At 47.7% G+C, this 24928-nt stretch overlaps 2 protein-coding genes across 10 annotated transcripts in view; both read right to left on the reverse strand.

Moving 5' to 3' along the window:
- Nucleotides 1–24928, reverse strand: part of Gnas (GNAS complex locus) — a 62062-nt gene that overhangs the window by 7025 nt on the left and 30109 nt on the right. For 3 of the 9 annotated variants that reach the window (XM_055595979.1, XM_055595973.1, XM_055595972.1), the window contains exons 2-3: nt 5668–5740; nt 3001–3045 (exon numbers count right to left, since the gene is read on the reverse strand). In XM_055595979.1, coding sequence (XP_055451954.1) covers nt 3001–3045; nt 5668–5740 — 118 coding nt within the window. Of the gene's footprint in view, nt 1–3000; nt 3046–5667; nt 5741–9230; nt 9596–23271; nt 23299–24928 lie in introns of those variants that run through there. The other 6 variants (XM_055595977.1, XM_055595976.1, XM_055595975.1 and 3 more) reach the window with 4 other exon arrangements.
- On the reverse strand, nt 10272–11790 carry LOC129668169 (uncharacterized). The gene is made up of 3 exons (XM_055595981.1): nt 11722–11790; nt 11517–11540; nt 10272–11318 (listed from the first exon to the last, which is right to left on the reverse strand). Exon 3 carries the CDS (start codon nt 11129–11131, stop codon nt 10292–10294), a length of 840 nt encoding a protein of 279 aa, XP_055451956.1. The 5' UTR covers nt 11132–11318; nt 11517–11540; nt 11722–11790; the 3' UTR covers nt 10272–10291.

Raw genomic sequence — 24928 nt, forward strand, 5'->3', positions numbered from 1 at the left:
TGGGGGGGTCATGTGCATGTTTGCCAATGGGGTAGGGGTCTGGGGGGTTATGTGCATACCCGATAATGGGGTATAGACCTGGGGGTCATGTGCGTGCCTGCCAATGGTGTGGGAGTGTTGGGGGGGGTCACACACATGCCCGCCAATAGAGTGGGTATATTGGGATCCTTGTATGCCCATCAATAGAACCACACCCAAAGTTATAACAGCTGATATTTGAATAGGGAGGGCTCTTTCCACACGGGTTTGTGTATTTGGGGAGTGGGCCCTGTGTTCTGAATGATCTCACCATACACTTTCCTTGGGGTCCATCTCTTAGGTGGCCCCTAGACACTGCTCTTCCACAGTAGGTGAGGGCCTACAAGGTTTAGAGGCTGGGGAAGCTCTCCTCAACAAGAGGGGAGGGCTTGGGGGCTAAGGTACCAGGATTTTGACATTGGGAGAATCAGCCCCACCCCAGCAGGAAGAGGGCAAGCTGTCCCTCTCTCTCCACATTGGTAATTAAATCAAACCCACCACCCAGAGCAGGAAAAGGAGGCAAGAGGAAACCTCAAGGGCCCCTGGTCACTGCAGAGAGGAGGGGCTGTCTAGGGCTAGGGGCGGGACAAACACTCAGGATGTGGGTGTTGTACACACCTGAAAGCTGCCTGGGGCCCTCGGGCTCTTAAAGCTCTACCACCCAGTATTTAGAGACAGGGCGTTCCCGTCCCTCAGAGGGACTGGTTTTGTTAGGGCGGGAGAGGGGCGGCGCACACTTGAAGTTCAGTTCTTGGTGTTAGGCTCTGGACATAGCTGTATAAATGTCAGAGAAGAGAAGGATGTGTTTGATGCCCCCAAAACTCTGGAGTTCACAGAGGAACATCCCCTACCCTGCAGCAAATCTATTCCCAGGTTGTTGTTTTTTTTTTTTTTTTTTAAGGGGGGCTTCCTGCCTTTGGTACCGAGTCCCAGATGTCTGGTTTTAAGGCCCACAACAGAAAAATGGGACATCTGGGTGTTAACTACTCCAGCCGACACACAGGTAGAAGGAAGCATTTCCCCTGGGAGGATTCCTCATCCACTTTGATATTTTGTTCTAAGTAGTAGTATGATAATTGGAAAGCTTCCAGTCTTAAAATACAGATATTCTGAGAACGTGTTCAGTATTCATCTACGTATGTGAATAGGTGTGGGAGGGTATCCAGTATAAAACAGCTAAAATAGAAAATCTAAAATCTAATTCGGGTGTGTAGTACTAAAACAAAACCTCTCCATTGAAGAGATTACTATGTAGAGGGAGCCGTCATGCCGGGGGCTGGCAGGTTTATCCTCATTTGTAATGCCGCTTAATGAATTTAACGTTGATTGTGAAAGTCAGAGAAAATTCCTTAGATGTCTCTGAACGACTTAATAGAGAGGCAAGGCATGTGCTGGTTCCAGTGTTCTAACTAACTTGAAAGTTGGGGCTGAAGGTATCTATAGGACCCTTTCCCCCGACCCCCACCTGGTACCCCAAAAGTGTAAGGCAGATTAGTGGGGTTAGCATTTTTAGTAGGTCCCGCCCCCTCTCCTGTTAAGTGGCAGGGGGGAGGCTATGTGGTCCACCTCCCCTTCCATACCCTATCTTTGTGCTTGTGAGGGAAAGACAGACAAAAGAGCAGACAGAAGACAGACTCAAGATACAGGGATTGCTGAAACATGCAGAGAATTTTTATTTATCAGGAATGTTAATACTTATTTTTACTTGTAGAGTAGAGTCATAGGAGGAAAGACGTGCAGGTAAGGTATTAGTAGGGTTGAAGAGTTTAGCACAACACACGATAAAGAGTAGGCTCTCTCAGTAGGGGCTTGCCAACTTTCCCAGATGCCAACTTTTGGTACAGCACATTATCAATATATCGATGCCTTTTTTCTGATTGCTGTTCTACTGCACTGTTGCCAATTAAGGATTTCATTCCATCCTTCTGTTTTCACTTATGCCTAAAGGTTTAGGTAATAGGTAGGGACCCATCCCCCTCCCCCTCCCCCAGAAAACAGAATAGTATTCTTATTAGTTTCCTAAGACCGGGCAATTTCAGCATGCAAATTGGGGTAAACTGGGATAGGACATAGCGAAGAAGATGGAGGACTGCAGCCATCATCTAGTAGGGGTAATATATTCTAAAAGAAACAGATGAACAAACATGTCAGTCGCTCTGTTCCCGACCCCATGTCCTTTGACCCTCCCATGCCCGGTCTCAGAAGCCATTTCTTTTCCATGTCCTAGGCTAGAAGCTGCTCTAATGAATGGACATGAGAAAACAGCCACGCCATCCTGCATGCTGAGTGAGCGAATGGAGCTGGATAGAGGCCTGGCATGCGTGTGCGTGTGTATGCAGGCACGAGATGGTTGTGGGGATGAGGAAGCAAAATAAGAAACAATGGTAATGAGTGGGGTGCCGTCACAAATGCTCTTGCTCATTGGTTAGTGTAAAGTGCCTTGCATTAAAATTTTTAAAATAATTTTTAAGGCCAGGGGCGTCAAGACAGTTGTCAATGGCCTGCCGCATGGAGTACCAAACGGCATTAGGCATATTTTCCCCCCATGATAAACTAGGCAGTAATGCACATTTTTAATTGGGAAAATAAATTATTTTTCCACAGAAGTCTGAAATTTTAAAGCCAGATTGACCACTACGTGGATGGAATTCAGTAGTTTTGAAATGCAAGTAGTTGGCTTAAATGGAGAACTGGGGGAAGTAAAGACCGTATGGAAAGCACTGATTCTCAAAAATCTTAAATTTTCATCAGAGGCTGAATTGGCTAATTTTCCCCCAGCTGCATCTAGTTATCCTTTGGGCCCAAAATATTTCTGTTTTGCACTTTACTTGTTTACACGTCATTTGCAAATGCACACCAAGATGGCTGATGGCCCTGAGATGATTTCTAGTTTGTCCCCTAGTCTGTGTCCTCAGTTCCCCACTACGGTCTTCATGTTTGCTTTGTTTGTTAGAAGAGTTTTCTGTTTTTGGATGTGCCTACCCATCGCTGTTGCTCCTTGCAGCCTGCGGGTCCTCTTCGCCGCCCCTTTTAAAGAGAGATTGAAAGCTCACCTATCTGCAAGGCACCGTAATTCACACACACCCCACACAGCCTCTGCACCTCTAACCAGGCAGGTCAGGGCAGCCTGCCGGTCCTCAGCACCATCCACCCAGTTAATTCTTAGGTCGCTTTTTTCTGGCTAACTGGGAATGTCTACTGAGACTCCATGCCTTCCTTGCTGCATTAGAAGGGCCCTCAGGAGACTCAGGCTGGAGACGGGAGGGACAGATAATTATTTTCCTGCTTTCACTAAATGCACATGCACCAGGGAGCAGAGACACCGGCTTCTCACGTAACTCTTGAGAACAGGGCAGTCAGTCTTCTCCGTGTCCTTTCCAGGCCCACAAAAGCACAAATGGGACATTCCTGTTCCTGATTTCCTGGTGCAGATGACCAGGAAGTAACTTTTCTGTAGTGGTGGGAGTTATGCATGGGACATTGACACTCTGCTATTTTGATCAATTAGCTCAAGCAATGTTAATTATTTTTTTTTCAGACTTCAGGAAATGAGCTCGGAGTTATGAAAATCTACATTTGCCCTCGGTATTTCTGAAGGTCAAATAAATATTATGTTATACTTTTTTTTTAAAATGTAGTGGTGGGCGGGGCACAGACAGTTAAGGAGCCTTTAAAGGCTCAGAAGGCCCGGGGCCGAGGGTCAGGTTACCATATAGGAATTTCTCAAGCTAGAACAGCATTTACTGCAATACCACAGAGCTAGAACCTTCGAGGCTTAGTTGGACCAGGTCAAAATAAGGAATCCAGCCCTCCATGGAGGCCCTGAATATCACTTTCACAGGCTAAATTTAACATCGTGGGGATCCATAAAGAAGGCAAACTGGGAATGTTTCTTCCTCGTTCAGAGAGAAAACAGAAACAAGACACTCTGGTTTAGAACTGTCCACTACATCAACACTTAGGGAGAATTGCTTGCTTGTTTGTTTAAAATAACATTTTAGGGAATTTTGTAAAGTAATAAATCCTCAAGGATGACTTCGAGTCCATCCGACTCAGGTGAAACAATGGCTGCGGCATCTTTAAAAATGCAAGCCTTGTCCAGCTTTCATCAAAATATTTAAATATTTTAAGGAGCATGGCCAGATTATTTTTGCTTAACTAGCCTCATATTGAAGAACCCTTCACACCTGGGGTGGGGAGTTGTCAGATTCTTTTTGTTGACTGACAGGTGCCAATCTCCTTGCTTAGGCTTTCTGAAAGAGGCATATCAGGAATCAAGAATTCCAGAATTGGTTCCTGATAATAGGTGACAATGATGTCATAGGGACATAGTAGTAACTGAGTCAGTCCTAAAAATCAGTGAGCTAGACCCCTCCCTTTCCGAATATTAAATAATCTTTGAATTTTGGGCTGTGATTTAGGGAGCACATCAACCCCAACCCTTCACATGGGTGATGTCATCTTTTTAAAAGCCGGACTTGGTCAATCTAATGAATTCTAGAAGTTTCCACGAAGAACTGCTGTTCACTTTTGTTTCCCCAGCATTTAATGCATGGTAGAGGAGAGAAGCAAGGCCCCCTCCCCAGGGGTAGTTAACACACAACCAAGGGGCAGACTTTCAACTGAATCAGGGCGAAGAAAGGGGACTGTTGACCAGCTAGTTATTGCAAACTAGTGTCTGGGAGGGCTTCTAGCGCTTAACCAGGGAAAGCAGAGCCCTGAGAACAAGGGCGGGGGGGGGGGGGAAGCAGAAAAGGCAAATTTCCTAATTTATAGTTTCCTCAGTTTGCATTCTCCATGGGAGGCAGAATTCCATATTTGCCACGACCCTTTCTCTTTTTAAGAAAAATCTCTGTTCTCATTGCAGTATTGTATCTCCATATCATGTTAAACCAGGAAGGTCATTTCAAAGACAAACACCCCCTAGACTGGCCAGAAGTAGCTAACTCCCTGTCTTTCCATCATTTTCATGCTTTCTTTTTGTTTAGGTAGGAGTATTGATCTTTTTCTTTCTTTCTTTCTTTTTTTTTTTTTTTTAATTAGAGAAATAATTATTTGCCTCTCACATGAATTCTAAAGCAGAGAGGGACTCAGAAGCTTAAAGCTTGTCGGCATGGGTCCCGGAGTCCGAGTTTTCAGTGAAAATGTAACTGAAATGATATTTTCCTGTTGGTACAAAACCCTGTATCAGCCCAACTCCAGTGAAACCCGAAGGATGGTGGTGGGTGGGGACCTCCTGTGCTGGCCAGCTCTGGCAGGACACGGGGTGGCCAAGACCCCGTCGGCCATGTTGGAGCCGCACTGCAGCAGGCGGGCCTGCGGCAGAGGACCTGGCTCAGAGACGCTGTCACCAGGCCAAGTGCTGTTCACTGTCCTCTGCAACCAGGCACCATTTTCCAGCGCGAGGGGCCACCGGTGCTGTTACTGTTACTCCTATTTGTTGCACCAAAGGTTGAGAAGTGGGTGGCGGTGCACCCATCAGCTCTTTCCTGGGCTGTCTAATATGCAAATTAGAAAAAATAATTAGTGGCAATTAGCAGCTGTGCTTCCTAGAGGTTAGTGTACACACTCCTTCCAAAGTCCTGCCATCTCCTACAGGCCAGGTACATGCCACTCCTGCTCAGTGCCCTGCATGGATTTGACACTTACTCTCCGTTAAACCCATTAACATGCAGGATCCTCATCTGCTTCACAATGGTGCTTTTGCCAGACTCTCCAGCACCTAAGAAAGGAAAGTGAGGCTTGGGTTAAGAACCAGGTTTTGACACACTTCACCATGATGATGTGGCCTTGGAAAGCAGCAGGAGCAGGACACAACACTCACAGACACCAACCATGGTCTTCCTTCACGTGACGACGCAGTGAAAAACCAAAGCCACGTCCAACGAAGTGTCTTCCTGAGGTATCTCACCATAGAGCAACAAGCAGGAATTTAAGGGCTCTGCTGTTCTTACAAGGCTTTTTTTTTTTTTTTTTTGGTGAGGTTTTAAAAACCATAAGGTGATGAAGGGATGACATAATCACCATCGAAGGGGTGAAAATTAAGTTAAAACTGTAAACTTAATGTTGAAATGTGGTCAAAGGTATATAGAAAAATGCAGCAGCCACCTAATTTCCTGTTTGTTGGAAGTTCTATGGTTAAAATACCCAGGAATGGCAGACAATGCCTAGACACTGCAGTCCCCCTTGGCGCCCCACTGCAGCAACACCTCCCTCCCAACACCTAGATGCAGCTGCTCGCTAGCATGCTTCAAGTCCACCCCTAAAACCTCAGGGTTACATTGTAAGTCACCTATTCACTCCCTTTCCCTGAAAAAGGAATCTTTCTAAAGATACATTTTTCTCTGGATACAACTACCATGTTGCAGAGGGAAATGGAAGACCATCAATTATCTGTCAGCAGCAGGGGGGGGGGGGGAAGCAAACAAAAACAAAAAAACACATTATCAAACATGGCACTTGAGACCATCAACATGAAACATCAACAGTTGAATTATAGGACCCCCTCCCCACCCTCCCACCCATTGCCATTAAGTTAGAGGGAGGACAGCTATTCTGCAAATCTACTCTCCACTAAACATTTCCTATGCTAATGGCTTTTCCCCCTCCTCCCAGAAAAATCTGAATGTTAAAAAAAAAAAAAAAAACACAACAAAACCTTTCTCTTTTTAATTACATTGTTTTTGCTCCTGAGCCTAGATAGTAATCATTCCCCCCTCCCACCATCCTTTACTTTCCCACAAGGCTATAATCAATACCTATAAGTTAAAACTGGTTTCCACAGAAGCATTGATTTCAAATCTAAAGCCATCCTAATGAGCTAAATTCTTGTAAATTAAATACAAAAGGCAATACTGGAAGGTTTCCACGAAGGGAGCACGCAGCGCTAATCATTAGCCCCAAGACTCTAAGCTCAGAAGTGTGGACATTGGTGACTCCTGTGTTTCATACACAGAACTAGATCTGTGCCTCAGTTTACTTGTTTGTTAGAATAGAAAACTGGGCTGAAAATGACTGTCAGGGTTTTTTGTGGTTCTGTAATTTACTTAATTTACATGCTATATGTTAAAATGGGTTAAAGAAAAGGGGGTTGGGGGCTCTAAGTTTCCTTTGTGTGGAATTATTTCATTTCAAGGAAAAAATGTTGCCTATGGCCAGGGCAACAATTTCTGTGCCAAAGGTCATCAATTAATTGTGGCACAATGCAGCCATGTAGACTAGAGACCCGCAAAGAGGCAGGGTGGGCTCAGAACCACAGTCTCAAATAAGTGGGGACATTCGAAGTCTCTGTAAACACATACAAAAAAAAAGGTGTTAGAAATTTAATGTATCAGTAATCACACGGACTTAAGTCAGCATTTATATTAAGGAAGAAGGCACCCTACAGAAGATTCTAGAAGTTCCCAGGTGTGTACTTTGAAATCAAACTGTATACATTTTAACATTTACAGCTATTATGTTTTTACAAGTTCTAGATTCCACATATATATCTTCTAATTACTGAAACTGCAAACGCACCACCACCAAAGAGATCATTTTCACTTATTACTAATTTTTCTGCTTTTCTGCATACGGCCCAAGAAGAACAAAGACTTGACCCCATCCAAAAAGATCAAACCAAACACCACCACAGAGTAAAACAGCCTTAAACATTTTATTTTTGATCAACTATTTGTTGAAAAGTGACTGTGTTCCTAGCAAATTTACAAATTTATTCAGCTAGCTAAAGTCCTAAGAAGTGGAAAGCTTCCACTCTAATGTTGTGTAATGTCTTCGTGGTCACTTCAGTTTTGCGTGTGGGTCTGTGGGTCTGTAGCCCCCCGAACCCAGCACCCTAAAAGAAAAAAAGGAGAGGCAATCTTTTAGGTTTGGGATTCCCCTCTCCTTTCTTTCCTTTTTTGCCAAGAAGGGAAAGCCGTAGTGAAAAAAAGAGAAGAAAAACCAAACAACCAAATGTCATTTGACAAACAACTAATTAATGTCTTTTCATCAGTTTCCACCCTGAGAGTCTTCTCAGAGCGCTCAGTCCCCTCCCCTCCCACCTTGAAAAGGACAAAAATTTTAAAAACGCCATTTCGAAACCAAGAAGCCATTTACAGACAAATGTCATTTTCCAGTTTTATCTTATTTATGAGTCTTTTAAAGACAGGCTTTTATTTTATTTTATTTTTTACTTGTGTTTTCACTCTCGAAGAGGCCGACTAACAGGAAAATGTGTGCGTGTGCGTGTGTGTGTGTGTGTGTGTGCGCGCGCGCGTGCGTGTGTTAATTGTTTGTTGCACTGGTGGGGGCTCAGCTGAAGCTGCTACCATTTAATGGTCTTCTTTGCTTTTCAAAAAGCCTGCAAGTATAGAAGGGGGGGGGAGGTCAAACTGTAAAATGACGTGTCATTTGGCTTCACTGAGCACTTTTGCGTACAATTTTTTTTTATTTAATTTTTATTTTTTGATCTTATTTTATTTGATCTTCCTTCTCTTCCTTCCACGGCCTGGCCAGGCCCAGGACACGTCTGCTGTGCGCGCAGTCGGTCCTGCCCGAATCGCCCCGAGTCGCGCCCAGAGTCCGCCACGCTCCCTCCTCCCCGGCCCCCCCCCTTCGGCGCCACGACTCGCCTGCGCCCCCTCCCCCCCTCTGCACCACCTTTACCGCCCTGTCCTTTCCGAGGGGCTGATGTCACTCGCCCCCCCCACCCTGGCGGCTACTTCCCTCGCCTGAGCCTCCCTGGTCAAGGCCCCTGAGTCTCCCCCTGTTGCCCTTGTCTCTCTAACTGGACCCCTCCCAACAAATCGCACACCCCAGTGAGGCGGGTCCCCCTCCCGGGGCCCGCCAGCCCGTTTCCTGTCCCTGGCCCTACTCTGTCGCAGTCAGAGGGGCCTGGGAGTCTCCCCTCCCCCCTCCCGACAAGCACCCCGGCCCCTGGCACCATGTAGGCCTCGAACAGAGTAGGAGCTGGAAGGGAAGGGGGGGGGAGATGGACGCTAAGGGGACGAGACTGAGCCAGGGGGACCCACGCCCTGTTTGGAGCCCCCGCCCGGCCGAATTTGCCCCAGGGGTCCCCCTGACGGCCTCGCCCCCCCGCACGCCCAGGGCCCAGCAAGGCCAACGGTCCCGGGAGCGAGCGCCAGGGCGGGGGGCGGGCTCGGCGCGCGCGGCCTTGCGGGGCGCCCCGCAGGGCTCCCGGGCCGGGCCGGCACCCCCCGCCCCGCCCTTACCCAGGAGCAGCAGGCGGTGCGTAGCCCGGTAGACCTGCTTGTCCTTCTGCAGCTGCTTCTCGATCTTTTTGTTGGCCTCGCGCTGCGCCTTCTCCTCGTTGCGCTGGTCCTCGGTCTTACTGTTGCCGAGGCAGCCCATGGCGGCGACGGGGCGCGGCCGGGCTGCGGGGCGGCGGGGACGGGGCGGGCGGCCTCGGGCGGGCCGGGAAAGCGGGGAACAGAGGGAGGGTGGCGGCTCGGACTAAGGCAAGCGCGCGGCTCTCCGCCCCTCGCTCCGGGGCCGAGGCGGAGCAGAGCAGGAGCCGCGGGAGCTGCTGCCGCCGCCGCCGCCGCCGCCGTTCTTATTGCCTCGGCCCGGGCCCGCCGCCCCGACCCAAAAGCGCCACCACGGCGGGCGGGGGAGCGGGGGGAGGCGGAGGCGAAGGCGGCGAGGGGGGTGGAAAGAGGAGGAGGAGGAGGAGGGCCGCGGCTGGGAGGGCGGGCGCGGGCGCAGGGAGGCGGTGCCCGGAGGCCGGGCAGGGGTCCCTGCGCCCACGTCTAGCCCGGGCCCGTGGACACGGCGGGGTCGCCTCCTCGCCCCGCCCGCGGCTTGGGGCCGGGGCCTGGCCGCTGGCGGGGGGAGAGGAGGCGGCCCCGCGGTGGTGACGACCCCTCGCACGATGCCAGCGCTCCACCCCCCCCGGGCCGGGCGGCCCCCGATCCCCCTCCTCCTGCAGCAGGGCGGGCGGGCGCCGCCAAGGGGCCGGGGTGGGCGGAAAGGGAGGGAGCGCGGGCCCGGACTTAGGAAAATTTCGAAAAGGAGAGAGAGGAGAGAGAGAGGAGAGAGAGAGAGACACTGAGAGAGCCAGAGAGCAGGGAGTGTGCAGAAAAGCAAGGAGAGCACGAAGCAAGAGGACGAGAGCAACCGAAAAGGAAAAATGTGTCCACACACAAGCACTAATAAAGATCCCACACTACACGGCAATGGTGGTGGAGGTGGTGGTGGTGGTGGTGGTGGTGGTGGTGGTGGTGGTGGATGTGGATGTGGATGGCGGTGGTGGTGGGGGGGTGGGGGGGCCTGACTAGATGAGCCGCTCGGCGCGCCCCCGGCGCCCCGTGCCCCTGGCCCGGGAGCGCCCACGGCCTCTGCGCTTGCCACGGCCACTCAGGAAGGAGAAGAAGGCGCAGCCCAGGAACACTCGGAAGCAGCAGGTCGCCCCGAACACGAAGCCGCAGCCCCGGCCCTGCTCCGTGCGCCTCTGCAGCAGGAAGTTGAGCACCCACGACGGGCTGCGCACCGAGAACACCAGGAACACCACGAGGGGCATGTGCGCGCTCATCGCTCCGGCCTTGGCGGGCCCGGGCCTCCACACGACGCCTCCGACACGAGGAGGCGCATAGTAGGCGTCGTCTTCATCTCCGGAGTCAGTGTCCCATTCGGCCCAGGCCCTACTCGCGCCCCCGACGGCGGCGCCCCCTCCGCGCCCGGCGGCGCCCTCCGTGGCGGCCCCGTCTGCGGCGCCTGCGGCGGCAGCGGCGCCGGCGGCGACCCCGGGGCCGCGGGCCTCTGCCCGGGCTTCTGGCACATTCTTCTTCTTCTTCTTCAACATCTTCTCCAACTTCTTCCTCTCCTTCTCTCTCTTCTTCTCCTCTTTTTTCCTCTGCTCCAGCCACTTCTTCTCTAGCTTCCTGCGCTCTTTTTCGGTGAGCAACTTTTCGCGCGGCACATCGCGCCCGGCGTTCCCGGGGACCTTGCCGGACTTGGGGAGCTTCCCGGGGTCCCCGTTCCTCTGAGGGGCCAGCGGCTCGGCCAGCGCCGCAGCCGCCACGGCAGCTTCGGCAGCCACTTCGGCGGCAGCCGCGGCCGTCTTCCTCTCGCTCTCGGCCGCTCGGGCTTTGAGCTTCAGGGCCATCTTCAGCATGGTGACCCGGCCACCTCGGGGAGCTTGGCTCGCGCCTGGCCCGGGCGGTCTGCTTGCCCCCCGCGTCGGGCTTCCCGGCTCCTGTGCGCCCCGTGTCGGGGGCTCGTGGTGGTCTCCGCTGTGCTCTTCTGGGGCCACCGAAGTGCGGCTTTCCCGGGCTTCCGAGGGGGGCTGCTGGACAGGCTGCCTAAGAGTTAGCGTCAAAAAGGATGAGCAAACACAAAAAGGGGAGAGCGAGAACAAATGCAAAAGCACCCGACAGCAGCGAGGAACCACAAAGCACCAAGAAATGCCCGACAACTCAAAAAAGGAAAAAAAAAAAAAGGCAAGAAAGAAAGGAGAAAATAACACAGGAGAAAGAAGAGTGCAAAGAGTTTGCTGTTACCCTTAGGCGCTCCTTGGGTTAGGTCTTGGGGACGCCAATGGAGAAGAGAAAAGAGAAAAGAGAGCGAATTGGAGGGAGCCCTGGGGGAGCGGGGCAGGGCAGCGGCGCCAGGCGCCCCTGCCCTGTCCCGGCTCTTGCCCGGTGCTCCTGCCCGCGCCCGGGCACCTCGCACTTGGGCGGGAAACCCCCGCGCTCCCCGACTTACATGTGAGTGAGGCGCACTCACACGCAAGGCAGTGGTGCCTGCCTCTCTGCCCGCCGCCGCGCCCCAAAGCCGGGCCAAGGGTTCGCTCCAGCCGGTGCCGCAGCCCCGCGCCCGAGAGCAGGGAGCTAGCAGGACCAGCCACCTGACGCAGCCCGCTCCGCGGTGCCGACGCGACTGAGCGTCCCCGCCGCGGAGCGGCTTTTTCTAACCCGCCTGATGACGCCCCAGCCTCTTCAGAGGACGGACCCATAAGCAATGGCCCCTATAAAGCGAAGGGGAAGCGCGAAAAATCGGACCACCGGGTACGCGCCCAAATGGGCTGCGCCACGGGCGGGGGGTAAGGGGCCCATACGGCGGTGCCTCTGGTTAGGGTAGGGGGAGCTGGGAGCGATCTGGAGGGGGGTACGGGCGAGCCCAAGCTGGTGGGCACCCGACCCCGCCTCCAGAACCTGCCTCCCAATTTTCCGTGTAGTGGTGTAGCCCTGGGCAGCGTGCAAACTATGCGACGACGGCGCCGGCGCTTACCCATGCTGTGCGCGCCTCCTTACCTCGGCTTCCCAGCTAGCGCACGCGGGCACGGCGGCCCACCCCTCCCACACGGCGGCGCGTGCCCGGGGAGATGGGTGACGGCTAGCTCATTACCCCCGAAACCCCGTAAGGGGGTTCGGATCTCCTCACGAACAATATTATATACATATATACAGATATATACAAGACTGGCATGGCTAGAAGAAGCAGGCGAATCTACAGCCCCGGAGAAGAGCCATGGCCCTCGTGGATAGCAGTTCCTCACACGGAGTCCTCCTAGGTGGGAGAGGCAATGGCCTCGCTCGGGCGCCATGCGGGACTCTAGAATCAAGGGGAGAAAGTACTTTACTGAACACGAACTTTTTGGAGAAATGTTTCAAAACCCACTAGTATCGGGGCCCCCCTCCCTGGCTCCCCGTACTAGGACATGGTAGAGAGCACCCGGCTAAGCGAAAGGGCAGGGACATAAAGTTTTTGAACCGCTTTTCTCGGGCGGGCATGAGTTTCTGCCACCGGGGTCTACTTGGATACAATTCATTCATTCATTCATTCATTCACTCATTCATTCATTCATTCATTCATTCATTCATTCATTCATTCATTCAATTACCGGCCACAACCACCTTGTGCCCAGGTGAGTGGACGGAGCAAAGGGTCAGACTAAGACATGGCGCCCTCCCTGAACGGGACAAGGCAACAGCAGACCCAGAACTGCCGAGTAGAGTAATCACAAACTTTCTTTCAAGGCTGCCTTCCTTTCACTTTTGAACACAGTGCGCAAAACTTGGGATGCCTGGGAGAAGGGAATAGAAACTCTACCTCTGCATGCAAACACACCCCAGGGACCTCGAGGGGGAAAGGGTGAGTGGCCTCAATAAATTATGTGGATGGCTCTGTCTTTGAAAATAGGAGGACGCTGTTGACCACTCAACAGTTTCGGGTCCTCCTTTCTGCAAAGTCTGCCCAACTCAAAGTCAGAAAAGGTGTGCCATAGAAAGCTACAGCACGCTGTTTTTCTTGGTCCCTGTCCGTACATCTCTACCTCCATATACACTATTTTTTTTTTTTTTTCTTTAATGGATTTGGAAGAACTACAGAACGCGATTGAAAGCAACCAAGGATCTGCTGGAATTAAGAACAGGAAGTTCAACTTAACAAGTGGGCCTTCGCTGGCTGCCTCGGGCCTAATCTCTCAAAAGTTACTTCTTATCCACAGCTGACTGTGGCCTCTCTTCAATACAACATACACTTAAAAAAAAAATACGCAAAATTCAAAGCAACTACTGTCCCAGAGTGACTTTTTTCTTCTTCTTCTTCTTTTTTTTTTTTTTTTTTTTTTTTTAATCTAACCAGAAGGGATGAAAAATATTTAACTGCTATCTGGTTGTGACTGAGTGAAACTGAGCTGTCAACTCTCAGCCTGCTCTGTAAGTGGCGACCTGAAGCCAGGGGCTCCCTTCTGCTTCTTCAGTCAACAAAAACACCTTCACTGAATTTGATTCATCTGTCATTTGTGAAATTAAACAGAAGAGAGAGGACCTGGCCAGAAATTTCTGTTCCGCTCCAGTTGTTCAAAAGCCTCTTCCTTCCTGCTTCCAGTATGCTGAGGCACAGATACATTGTATTTAAAAGGTAAGAGGTGACTAGGAGCCAGCACAACCTCCATGCTTACACAGCGACAACACAGTCATTCAGTGAGTATAATCAAGAGTCTCTGGGCCTTCTCCTAGTAGATAAATATCACACCCAATCTTTAAAAAGAGCGAACTGTCTGATGGCACACAGTGGCACATGCTGAAGGCAAGGCACAATTGGGACCATTGTCCTAGAAACATGTAACACAAGGTCAAGGTTTTCTCCAACTCCTAACTTAGCCATTCTTGGGGGGGAAAAACTGTTAAGTTTTGCCTATATCTTGTTATGACTAACCAGGAATCCACAAACAAAGCATTTACTTTGTAAATAAATGGCAGCAGGTGGAATCAAGGGTTTACAGGTAAGCAAAGGACACTAAGGGCTCTCTGAAACACAAGCTGGTTTGTGGTCTGCTCAGCTTTCTGTTTTTACTTGACACAAAGTGAAAGAAGAGATTCTGTTTAATTGGTGAGCTGACACCATCTGTGGTTTCGGCCTAGCATCCACCTCCCCAAGCCCTCAATGCTATGGATATGTTTTGTTTTTCAAAAGTCTTCCAGAGTTGGATCTCACCATGTAGAACTTATGAGTTGCCAATTGATTTTAATAGATTGCCCTGCAATTTTCAGCACTTTAGTTGATGCTTTGAAAGTAAAGCAGATGAATTAACATAATTCCTGGAACACTGTGCACTAGAAGGTGCTTCAGTGTTGTCATTAGGTTCAAGGACACATGGACGTTACAAAAACCTTAACACTCCAGAGTGAGGCCATAAAATACGCTGGCAGAGAGAATACAGGCTCCTCCCTGGCTCGTGCCAAAGACAGAAAGTTGAGATAATAACACATTCCTAACCTAAAACACTGGGTCAGTTGACTGACAGCTGACCACCCGCCTTACAGAATAGGTTTAGCATCATTTCTTTCCAATAGCTCTCTCTCTCTTTTCTTATTTCCTTTCCCCTTCATAATGGCTGGACTTGGGGGTTTGAAGTCTGCAGCCTTGCAAGCTTTGTATTTATAGATGGGAGTTTGTGTTCCTATCTCCCTCTCTGAGTAAGGATGCCTCTCTGCTTTCAGAAGCATTGCTATAGGTTAGAATCTTTGGAATATTATTATTACTTAATGATGTAACTGAGTTGTTGGACCTTTCATTAGTTCTCCTGGGCCTTTCATTAGTTGGGGTCATTGTAAGCTACTTTCCAAGAGCCTAAAGAAAACACAATTATAATATTATTTTAATAGCCCAGGAAACAATAACTAGGCTTCCACTGAAACAGAAACCTTAGCTGTAAGGCTTTAATAATAGTACTTAGTGATGCATTCTGTCTTCAAAGCACATTCTGCACTTTAATTAGCCAGATGACTGGAACTGTTGTTGCAGATAAACGTTACTTGAGGCTCCAGCCATATTGGAGATGAAAGCAGGTATTGTAAAAAGCTCCTCTAGTCCTGGCTAATCTCCATAAGAAGGCTCTAATACTTACGACTGCAGAGTTCTTAAACATCCAATGCCATTACCACCTATGGCATTTTTCCCCTTTTCTTGTCATATCCACTGGTTAGTATTTCAACTACAAAGTAACTCCAAGCTTGCATTCTATATTAAACATGATAGTTAAATGTCATTTCATAAGTTCTAAGTCAACTACTAAAGAATGAACTAACTACATGAGCCTTTGAAATTTCCCTATTCAATATCCATCAGCTAATCCTCAGATAATGTAACCTTAACTCACTCTAGCTCAAACAAAATGAAGAGTTGCACTGGCCAATGTGTTGGGACCCAATTTCTTGAACCTTTGGTTTTGAGATGGCAGTGTATGTTTAAAACCCTGACTCAGAATAAGAGGACAACTGAGACTTTTTGTAGCCTTTGTTGACTTTCTGTGACCCAGATAGGCAAGTGCCACCTGTAAGAGGAACTTCATGGTCTCCACCACAGAAGGCTGATTCCTAAGACCAGCAGTGCCTTCTCACAACCTCTCTATGGTCTGTAAAATAGGGCACCAGAAGGGGATTATGGGAGCTCTCTTCTCTTAACTTAGCTCTAAACAGTGCATTGATTCTCCATGGTAGAACAATTTAGACAGCAAGAGAAAAAAGAAAAAAGATCCCTAAGAAAGATCTCAGCAACATAATCGTGAACCATGGAACTAACAGTGAAGTGCAAGAGGAAGAGAGGGTCAGCCCCATTTATCAGAGGCACACCACCATCAACAGGACACACAGGCACCAGACCAGCAGAGAGCAACGGTTACATGAAAGAATATCAAAGAATTCTCCCAGCTAACAGCAGGAAAGCTAATTTTCCTAAAACAAAGCATCCTTCACTTCCTTCGGGCAGTTGTGGGCTGGAGGGAGAAGAGCTGCAGGAAAACTAAGGTAATGGGAGAAGTTCTAATCTACAATGTTTAATCTGGCCTTGAAGATGGAAACTCACTGGGAGTGGGAAATGGTACAGGAGACTAGTTAGACACAGACTAGTTTCCAGCTGATCTCATACTAGTTGACAAGACTCTTAGGTGAGAAAAACAAAGGCTATAATCCCAGAAACTATAATCCCAAAACTATAATCCCAAACTATAATCCCAGAAACTACAATCCCAGAACTCAGAAAATTGAGGAAAGAGGAACTCTTTGAGTTGGAGGCCAGTCTGGGTGATAGAGAAATATCACGTCTCAACAAAATATACCAAAATACCCTCTCCCAAATTTTTTATACTTTTCTGAGCAAGCAACAGATATTTTGTAGTAGAATGTGACTTTGTGGGCATATGTTTACATCTTTGGTTTTTACTGACCAAAATGTATTTTCAAATAGTGTGATGATTCAACTAGTTTTACTATGGGACAACTATGATTCTGATGTGAGCCAGGGGTCCTTCACTTTCCACAGTTTTCTCTTCGTCTGCTGTTAGGAAACCCCAAATTAAGTTATCCGTGTGACATAACTAATCACACGTTTAATTCATCTACAGGTGTACCCAACTTTTCTTCCTTTTGTGTTTGCTCACACATGTTGACATTGGAAAATGTATAATTATTATTTGGCTCCACCTATTTCCTCCAGGGCATAAAATGCACAATCCCTCCATCAAGGAAGGCTGTTCAGTCCTGTCAGGCCTGTGCAGAAGTCCTAAGTCCTGTCTGTCCCTGTCTTTAGTCTCAACTACATTCTCAGATTACAACTCCTTTTGTGCTAATTACACCCCCAAATTGAAAGAATGTCACTGACTTTACAAAGAACACAAAACACACTGGTTTTAAAAACTAAATATAGTCACTTTCTTTCAGAGCTTCAGGTGGTTTCTGATGCTTGTATTAGCTGTAGATGCCAATGTATTCACTAAGACCCAGGCTGAAAGGCTGGTTTCTATATGGGGGGGGGGTTATATATTAAAAACGTGTGTAGCTTGTGGAAAACATTTACATAAAATGATAAGTGAATTAAAATTTGCTCAGGATGGTTTTAATCTCACGGGAAGAAATGGAAGCCCCAACTACTGAAAGACGTGCCCGTGCTGTGCAGGTGAAAATACAAATGAAAGGAAGAAAAATATTAACTTCTTCTGGACGCCTACAGCTGCAGCTGCAAGGTGTGAGAGACAGGTGCACCTGTAGCCCCGCTCTTCACTGTGTAAGAAATGGCCTTGTAAGATAGAGGTGGTGGCTCACACCTGAAATCCTAGCACTCTAGAATTTGCCACAGGAGGCAGGATTATTGCCATGAGTGAAAACGCCAGCCTAAACCACAGAGTGAGACTTTACCTCCAAAAAATAAAAAATAAAAATAGAAAGACTTATAGAAGATGGAATTAATAAGGGAATATTGTCCATATCAGGCAAACAAATAAAGCATCCCAAGAAATCCCCTAAGGGTTAGTAGGAGAATACTGCCAACATGAAATGGTTTATTTTTCCTAAGGATCAGTAAATTGCTAGCTAATGCTGAAAGAATGCTACAGCTGTGACCTGTAGCTTGGCTACTAGCTGAAGTGACAGGTGTAACCCATCGCCCTCCCAGACTCGCTGAAATTGCAAGGCTAACTCAGATCTTTTCCCCCTAATTAACTGATGCCAACATTACATCCAGCCAGGAAAGAGCCTCTCTCTACAGGCACATCAGGCCATGTGTTCTCAGACTTCAACATTTCAACAACAATGTCAGCCTTGGGGGAAAGTAGAGCTGAGGTTCCCTAATCACAGACCCAGAAATGGAAGAGGGCCCTGCCTGTTGAGGAAGGCAGGAGGGAACAGCCTCCCTGGTGCTCAGAGCTCAGCACTCTGGGAAACACCAGAACTGGTATTATTGAAGGAGGTGGCACAAAGCTAGCCATCCGATGGTGAACTCTAACCCACTAATCAGGCCTATTTTTCATCATTAGGTTGCAGTGACCTAACACTAAGAAATCAAGCCTGGGAAAGTATCCCTTCAGCTAGTGGAGACCAGTACCTTGTGAGAAAGCAGCAATCACCTGATGGTCTTGACGACAGAAGAGTAGAGTAGGTGGGACCTTAGAGCAAGCCCTGGGGTTCTGGTATGATGACAACTGCTGGTGAGAGGGAGACCCTGACATGTTAAAGAGGAGCCTAAGCCAAGGGCAAGAAGATGAGTAGGTTTGATGAGTCAAGACAGGCCTGCTTTGGCCCTTTTTGCTCAGAGTGAAGGCCCTGGACTGCCTTTGGTCAAGATGGTTGAGCCATATAGTGAGGGTGATTGAAAATTCAGCTGAGATCTAGAGACATTCAGTCCCCTTGTTGAATAGACAACCTGTATACTTCTGGCAATTTAAGAGCATACCAGTGTCTACAAACCTACCTGACCCTTAACTAAAGCTATTTAATCCAAGCATGTAGGAAGTTCCTGGAACACTTAAAGTTAATTGTCACCTTGCAAAGATGATGTTCTTAAATTATCTTTACAGTTAAATTTCTATCGATGAGGTAGATTAAAAGTAAAAATCAAAAAGAAAAAAAATGTAGACGAGTATGATTCCCTAGCAAGCTTAATACTATAATTCACAACTATACCTTCATATGTCACCTGCTTTCTCTGTTCTTAAATTTATTAAATATCACTCCCTCAACTTTGTAAAACTTTCATGCCCTCTAGATTGATTGAGAGGTACAGATGGCAGAGAGAGAAAGAAAGAGAGAGAGAGAGAGAGAGAAGCTTTGGTAGTGGTGGTGAGAGGCTTCAACAAATATTTCATTTCTAAAGTGGATACAAAAGAGGCTATGACAAGAAAAAAATAAAGACCTGGCTCTTCTAAAATGAGAAGAGTAAGAAAGTATACCTGGGTAGAGGGCAGAAAGGATGGAAAAAGGAAGAAAGGAAGGAAGGAAGGAAGGAAGAAAGGAGGGGAGGGAGGAAGGGGAAGGGAAAGGGAAAGAGAAGCAAGCGAGCTAGCAACAGTCTGTAAGCCCCTGGGATATTCATGGAGTCTTGCTTAGCCTTTGTCCCAGGACCTGCCAGTTCTGGCACAGCTTCCAGCACCATTTGCTTGCTTTCAGCAACAAGACACTGATTTCAGAGACTTGTTATTAGAATCCTGAAGTCTCTCTTTCACTGGGCAACTAAAAACCTAGGTCATCAATTCTTGACCTTTTTGTTTTTCCTACTCAAAACTTGGTTAACTGCTAAAAGCACATGCTATGAGGAATGAGACTGTTAAAAATAAAAGGTCAAAGCGGGACTATAGGGGTCTGGTCACACCTGGGCTCTGCCTGGGTTGTACCCCGAAGGGAAAACAAAGAAGATGGATTGGGAGTAGTATCTGGGGGTGATGTCTCCATTGACCTTTGGCTGAGGTGTTAGCAAACACAGCTAGACTCAACTACAAAGGGACCTTTTCCTCTCTCTCCCACCTGCCTAGCTTTTTACTGCCCTGAAGAAACAGGAGGGGAATGCCAGCATGGATTGTCTATATAGATGAGAGAAAGAGAGAGAATTGATTATCTTGTCTCAGTTTTGGTGTCTGTGAGATTTAAAAAAAAAAAAAAAATGGGGAAGGGGATCAATTTGTCCCAAACTAAAAATCATAGAAATTTTTCTTTTGTGATTAAAAACCCTTTTCATTGTTATTTTTATTTTTATTTTCATGAACTGGATCAAGCTGGTTGTTACCTAAGACAAAGCAAGGCTGAACGGCTTTTGCTTCCTCTAAATCTAAGATGGCTGCAGGCACTATACAGACAGCCCTTGACTCTCATGTTGCTGCTGCTGCTGCTGCTGCTGCTGTTGCTGCTGCTACTGGGAGCCTAGCTGATCCACTCTCCCTGCCCACCTGCCTGTAGGGAGCAGGCTGCTTTCTCATCCCTACCTTCTTTCTCTCTGCAGCAGTCTTCAAATGGCTACTCAGAAAAGGCAAGAGACTCCCACCTCTGGTTCATGTGTAAGCTCCCTTCCTTGGCTACCTTGGTGGTCAGAGATCTGTTTCCTAAAAATTAAGTCTCCTTACAGCATGCGGGGTGTGTGGGGGCGACACCGGGCAGGTGGGGGCTGATCAGTGCAAATATACAGGCAGACTGATTTCGTCTGGGGAAGACATCCAGATGATTTTCACAATTTATCGTCCAACCAGATGGATAGGATGTATTGGTGTCAAGAAGACAAAAACCCAAGTCAGAAAGGTCACTGGAACAGGACAGGAGTGGACAATGAAGGGTACAGGGATGGCAGCAGGTGCTACATATTTCTGGCAAGGAAAACCTGGTGCTTTTTGTTTTTTGTTTTTACGTTGTGCCAAACGAGTCAAAATTCACTAGAGCAGAGCTACACAGATGAAAGGAAGGACAGCTTTAAGCTTGTACTATCCACAGCGGTTTGCTGCTGCTGCGGCTAGGATACGGGCAGCAGCCCTTCTTCAGCCCAGCGCTCTATAAAATGTAAATGAAGAACCATCTGATCTCTGACAGCATTACTTCTGACATGAGGAATGAGACCCGTCTTTCAGACATCATTAGAATCCCATGACCTCTGTGTTTCTAAAATACCTCCGTGCTTTCCTTTTCCAAAGTATCTGCTTATTGTTAAAAAAAAAGGGGGGGGGGCAAAATTCTAATTCTTTCCTTATTCTGACACTGAAAATGCCAACTCTCTCACACGGGGTTTTGTTTTGTTTTGTTTTTTGACCCCTAAGTTGGGTACACTCTGTATCTCAGCTATCTGGATTTTTTTGTTGTTGTATTCCCTCCTCCAAGTAACAATCATTCTAAACTGAAATATCTAAGCAGGCAGAGCGATCAATTAGGAGACTTGTCCTCCTTATCTTTCTCCTGGCTCTCCAAATATTGCTTTACAAGTAGAAAGGAGGGGGGAAAAAACAAAACAAAATATGGTCTATCTATTATATTCTTCAAGTGTTTTCCCGAACCTAGGTTCTCTAAAATCGGAGAGATTGCCATTCCTGCATCTCTGTGGCAGGCAGAATCACCCTACATGCTGTGGAGAACAAATTCCCTGCTTGGACTTGCCTCAGCTGGGGCTGGGAGGGGGGAGCACAGTTGTTCTCTTCGTCCCTGCAGTGCCCCTTACCACCCCAAGGTTCCCTCCTCCCAGAGGATGCTGCATACATATGTGGCGTTCTGCTTGTTAAGCCTCTGGGCGCAGAAAACAAAGTGGTTTTATGTGTGAGTGCTGGTAATTCACCTACCACAAAGCCCTAAGCCCTTGCCGGTTCATTGTCAGCTGCCGGCTAATGATCATCAAAATCACCAGTGTATGTTACAAGTGTGTCAACTGAGTGAGGGGAGTAAGGGGCCCTGGCAGAAAGGAAAAAAAAAAATCACAGATTGTCTGGAAGATGTGGCTGTACAGTGTGGGTCCTGGAGTCAGGTGGGAGATGAGGCATAGGGTTTTGTTTTAGATTCAAGGCCGGGGGTCCCTCTCAGAAGCGACATCACTCTAGCAGGCATTGTGTGTGTGATTACACAAAGGCAGCTGAAATGAGTGGCTCAGACCCTGTCTTCTGCTCTCTGCCTCACAAGCAGACTCTACTTCATCTTGCATGCTACAACCGAGCCCTAAAGCAAGGGGATAGAGAGGCAGGGCAAAACAATGCACCTTGTATGTCTTCATGTGTGTGTGTGCGTGGGTGTGCCTGCTGCCTGCCTGCTTTCATCCCCATGGCTCTCATAGCTAACCTTGGATATGTGCATTTTCCTTTTTTTTCTCTTACTTTCCTATTCCCAGAAGCCAAGGCTCTTTCCATCTCTAAGAAAGCATTTAGAATTCACTTTTATTTCTTTTCTGGACATGCCAGAGTGCTTTTGGGAGCTTCAAGCAAGCCAAGTAAGTGTTTGCTTGAGATCAGAGGAGGATTAGAGATAAGCCGAGGTGGGAAGGAAAATGAGGACCTTCCTGGTTCTTGCTTGACATGAACATGGGCTCAGCATTTAAGCCTCCATCTCCTCCCCAACCCATAGCATGGCCTCTGCCTGCAGTGATGCCTGTCTCTGGGCCTGTTGGCTCTGTGAATCTCCAGTTCTAAGGCCCTTGAATGTCCACTGGAATGGCATATCTGACCTAGCATAATTTTCAACAGGGGTGTGTGTCAGACCACTTGAAAAGCCTCCCAACCACTGGAGCTAAGCACCAGCCAGGACTGGCCTGAGGGCTAAAATCCCATCTGGCCCTACAGAGAGAAAGGGACTCATCTTTGCCCTTTGGGTTATTTTACAATCCCCCTGGTAGAATAGAGCAAGACGGTGAGGACCTGGCTGGGGAAGAGGGGGGTGTTCATGGACCGTAGGGAGGGGCTGAAATTCCCTCATCCAGAGCGTCTGTCACTCAGAGGTGACAGCTGCATGCTCCCTGCACCCCCGAAGCCCCTGTCCCTTTCAGATCTTTTCCCTCCCCTACTCTGTAAAAAACTGAACACATCTTGTTCTTTCATCATAATTAAAGAGCTGTCAGGGAAATGGCATGGCTGATTTTTTTCACTGCTGCTATAGTGAACCTCCTCACGACTCCTTCCCTTTCTCTCATTTGCTAAAGTGGTCCTTTCTCTGCCTGAAATCAGCCCCTTTGGGGATGGAAATTTTAGCTGGAAGCAGAAAGCAAAATCTAAGCAAAATTCTAAGCAAAATCCTAACCTTGAGAGGATGGGAGAAAAATCTCTGTTTTGAGCCAGGCAGTGTCTGCAGCAAGGTGGCTACGAAGCCGTTTTTCATGGTGGGGAATGGTGGTTGCGGCCATCTCTGGCTTTGCATACCAGTCATCGTTAGAATCCACAATTTAACAAAACTCAGACTCCAATTCTCCCTGTTGGCTTAGCTAAGGGGCAAGAGGAAGCTATTTAGAAGGAAGTGCAGAAGTTTGATCAGGGAAGATAAAATCCAAAAGCCTTTAATGCTTGAAGGGAAAGCGTGAGAGTGCGTGCACTATTGTTGCCGGCTTTCCTGCCGCAGGCTTGCAATAAAGCCGTAACTTACACCAGGGAGGGTCATTTCTATGTGCCGTAGACACAGAGCTACTAAGGGTCTTTCTGCAATAATGCCTCATCTTGTGACAGTGTTATTCTCATTCTATTAAGCATCACAGGGCTTCAATGTAAGGCACATTATAGAGAGGTAATATTTTAAAAAGAAACAAAAAACAAACAAACAAAAACCAGAAGAACCTTACCCCTAAGGGATGCTGAGTTCTCTCTGGCACTAAAATCTGACATATATTTAAACACACATTATTATGGGTGGGATTTATAACATTCATCCTAGCCTTCAACTACTTACACTTTAAAATCAGGAGCTTTCAAAATTAGCTAATTTATGTTTCCTAAATATTGTACATCTTGGAAAGGCCCCTTTTAGGTTACACTAGGGAGCTTAATTGGCAGGCTTCCGGGTTTCTAGAGGGTATACTTGTATCCAGCAAGTCAAAATGGCAATCCTCAGCTGAGTCAATGCTTATTAATGCACCTCTGGGCAACTCCAGGCTAAGGTGTGCAATCAACCTGTGCCACTAAGCAGCAAGTTCTCCCCTGGTCATAACCACATAGCTGGAAGGCTGTTCGTGCAGTGTGCCAACAGCAAGGTTGTTCTGTGGCTTCTTTACTGGCCCAGTCTTCTCCTTTCTTGTTCTCTTCTCCATGCCTGGCACCTTCCATTTCTTGTTTAAAGAAAACAAAGTGACCAGACTACCAATGCTGTTGCCCTAGAGGTATGGTGGTCTCCACATCCTGGGATCACAGGAGAGGAAGCCAGTTTGTTGTAGTGAAGGCTGCTAGTTTGCTCACAGTAGTAAGCAGAGGGAATGGGAGTAAGTAAAACAGGTGATGATGGCTCAAATTTCCCTCCTTGTTCTCCTCACTGCCCCTGTCTTAGTGCTAGGAACTTCATTATTAAAAATGTGACTCTTTCATAATTTTGGCCTCACAGAACTCTTTATTACAATGCAAATGTCCCTTAAGAGTAACCTTATAAGCCTTTGGCAGCTAATGGGATTAACTGAACAGAACACAGCCACCTGCAGGCCTGTAAGGAGGCCTGGGCCAAATCCCCAGCTCTCAAATTCATGGTGAGCTCATCCCTGCACACCCAGAACTAGAGACTAAGCAACCCTGTTCTTATTCTTTTTGAAGGGTGGATATTGTAAAGGAAAAAATCAAAATTTAAAATTCTATAAAATTAATTTAATTTTGTTTATTATTAAAAAACTGAAGAATTCCTTCAGTTCAGTCATCCACAAAACCAAACCAAACCAAAACAAAAAAACCCAACTGTATATGTATACATGTATGTTTTAAAGATGCATATAAATGTATATGTAACCTACCCAGGCTGAACTTTAGAGATGTACAGATTAAGATATACTATTCCAAGGGAAATATGTAGAAAACCTACAAGAGTTTATAAAAGAAAAACTGGAAAGAAATTCTAGATTACTCTTTCATTTTACATAATTAATAACAGTATTTGACTGCAGACTTTCTATCTGTTTTAGGGAACAGGAAAAAGAGGACTGAAGTCCAGGCTCTAAGATGGAAGGCAAGTCAGGATCTAAAATGGTGGATCAGAGCTGAGATGGAGGGCAAACCAGG

Source organism: Psammomys obesus, unplaced genomic scaffold (genome assembly GCF_907164565.1).
Source record: "Psammomys obesus unplaced genomic scaffold, mPsaObe1.curated_primary_1811, whole genome shotgun sequence".
Classification (NCBI taxonomy): Eukaryota; Metazoa; Chordata; class Mammalia; order Rodentia; family Muridae; genus Psammomys; species Psammomys obesus.

What these genes read in the sequence shown, in the direction of transcription:
- LOC129668169 (XM_055595981.1), bottom strand. Translation starts at nt 11,131, where the DNA reads ATGCTGAAGATGGCCCTGAAGCTCAAAGCCCGAGCGGCCGAGAGCGAG.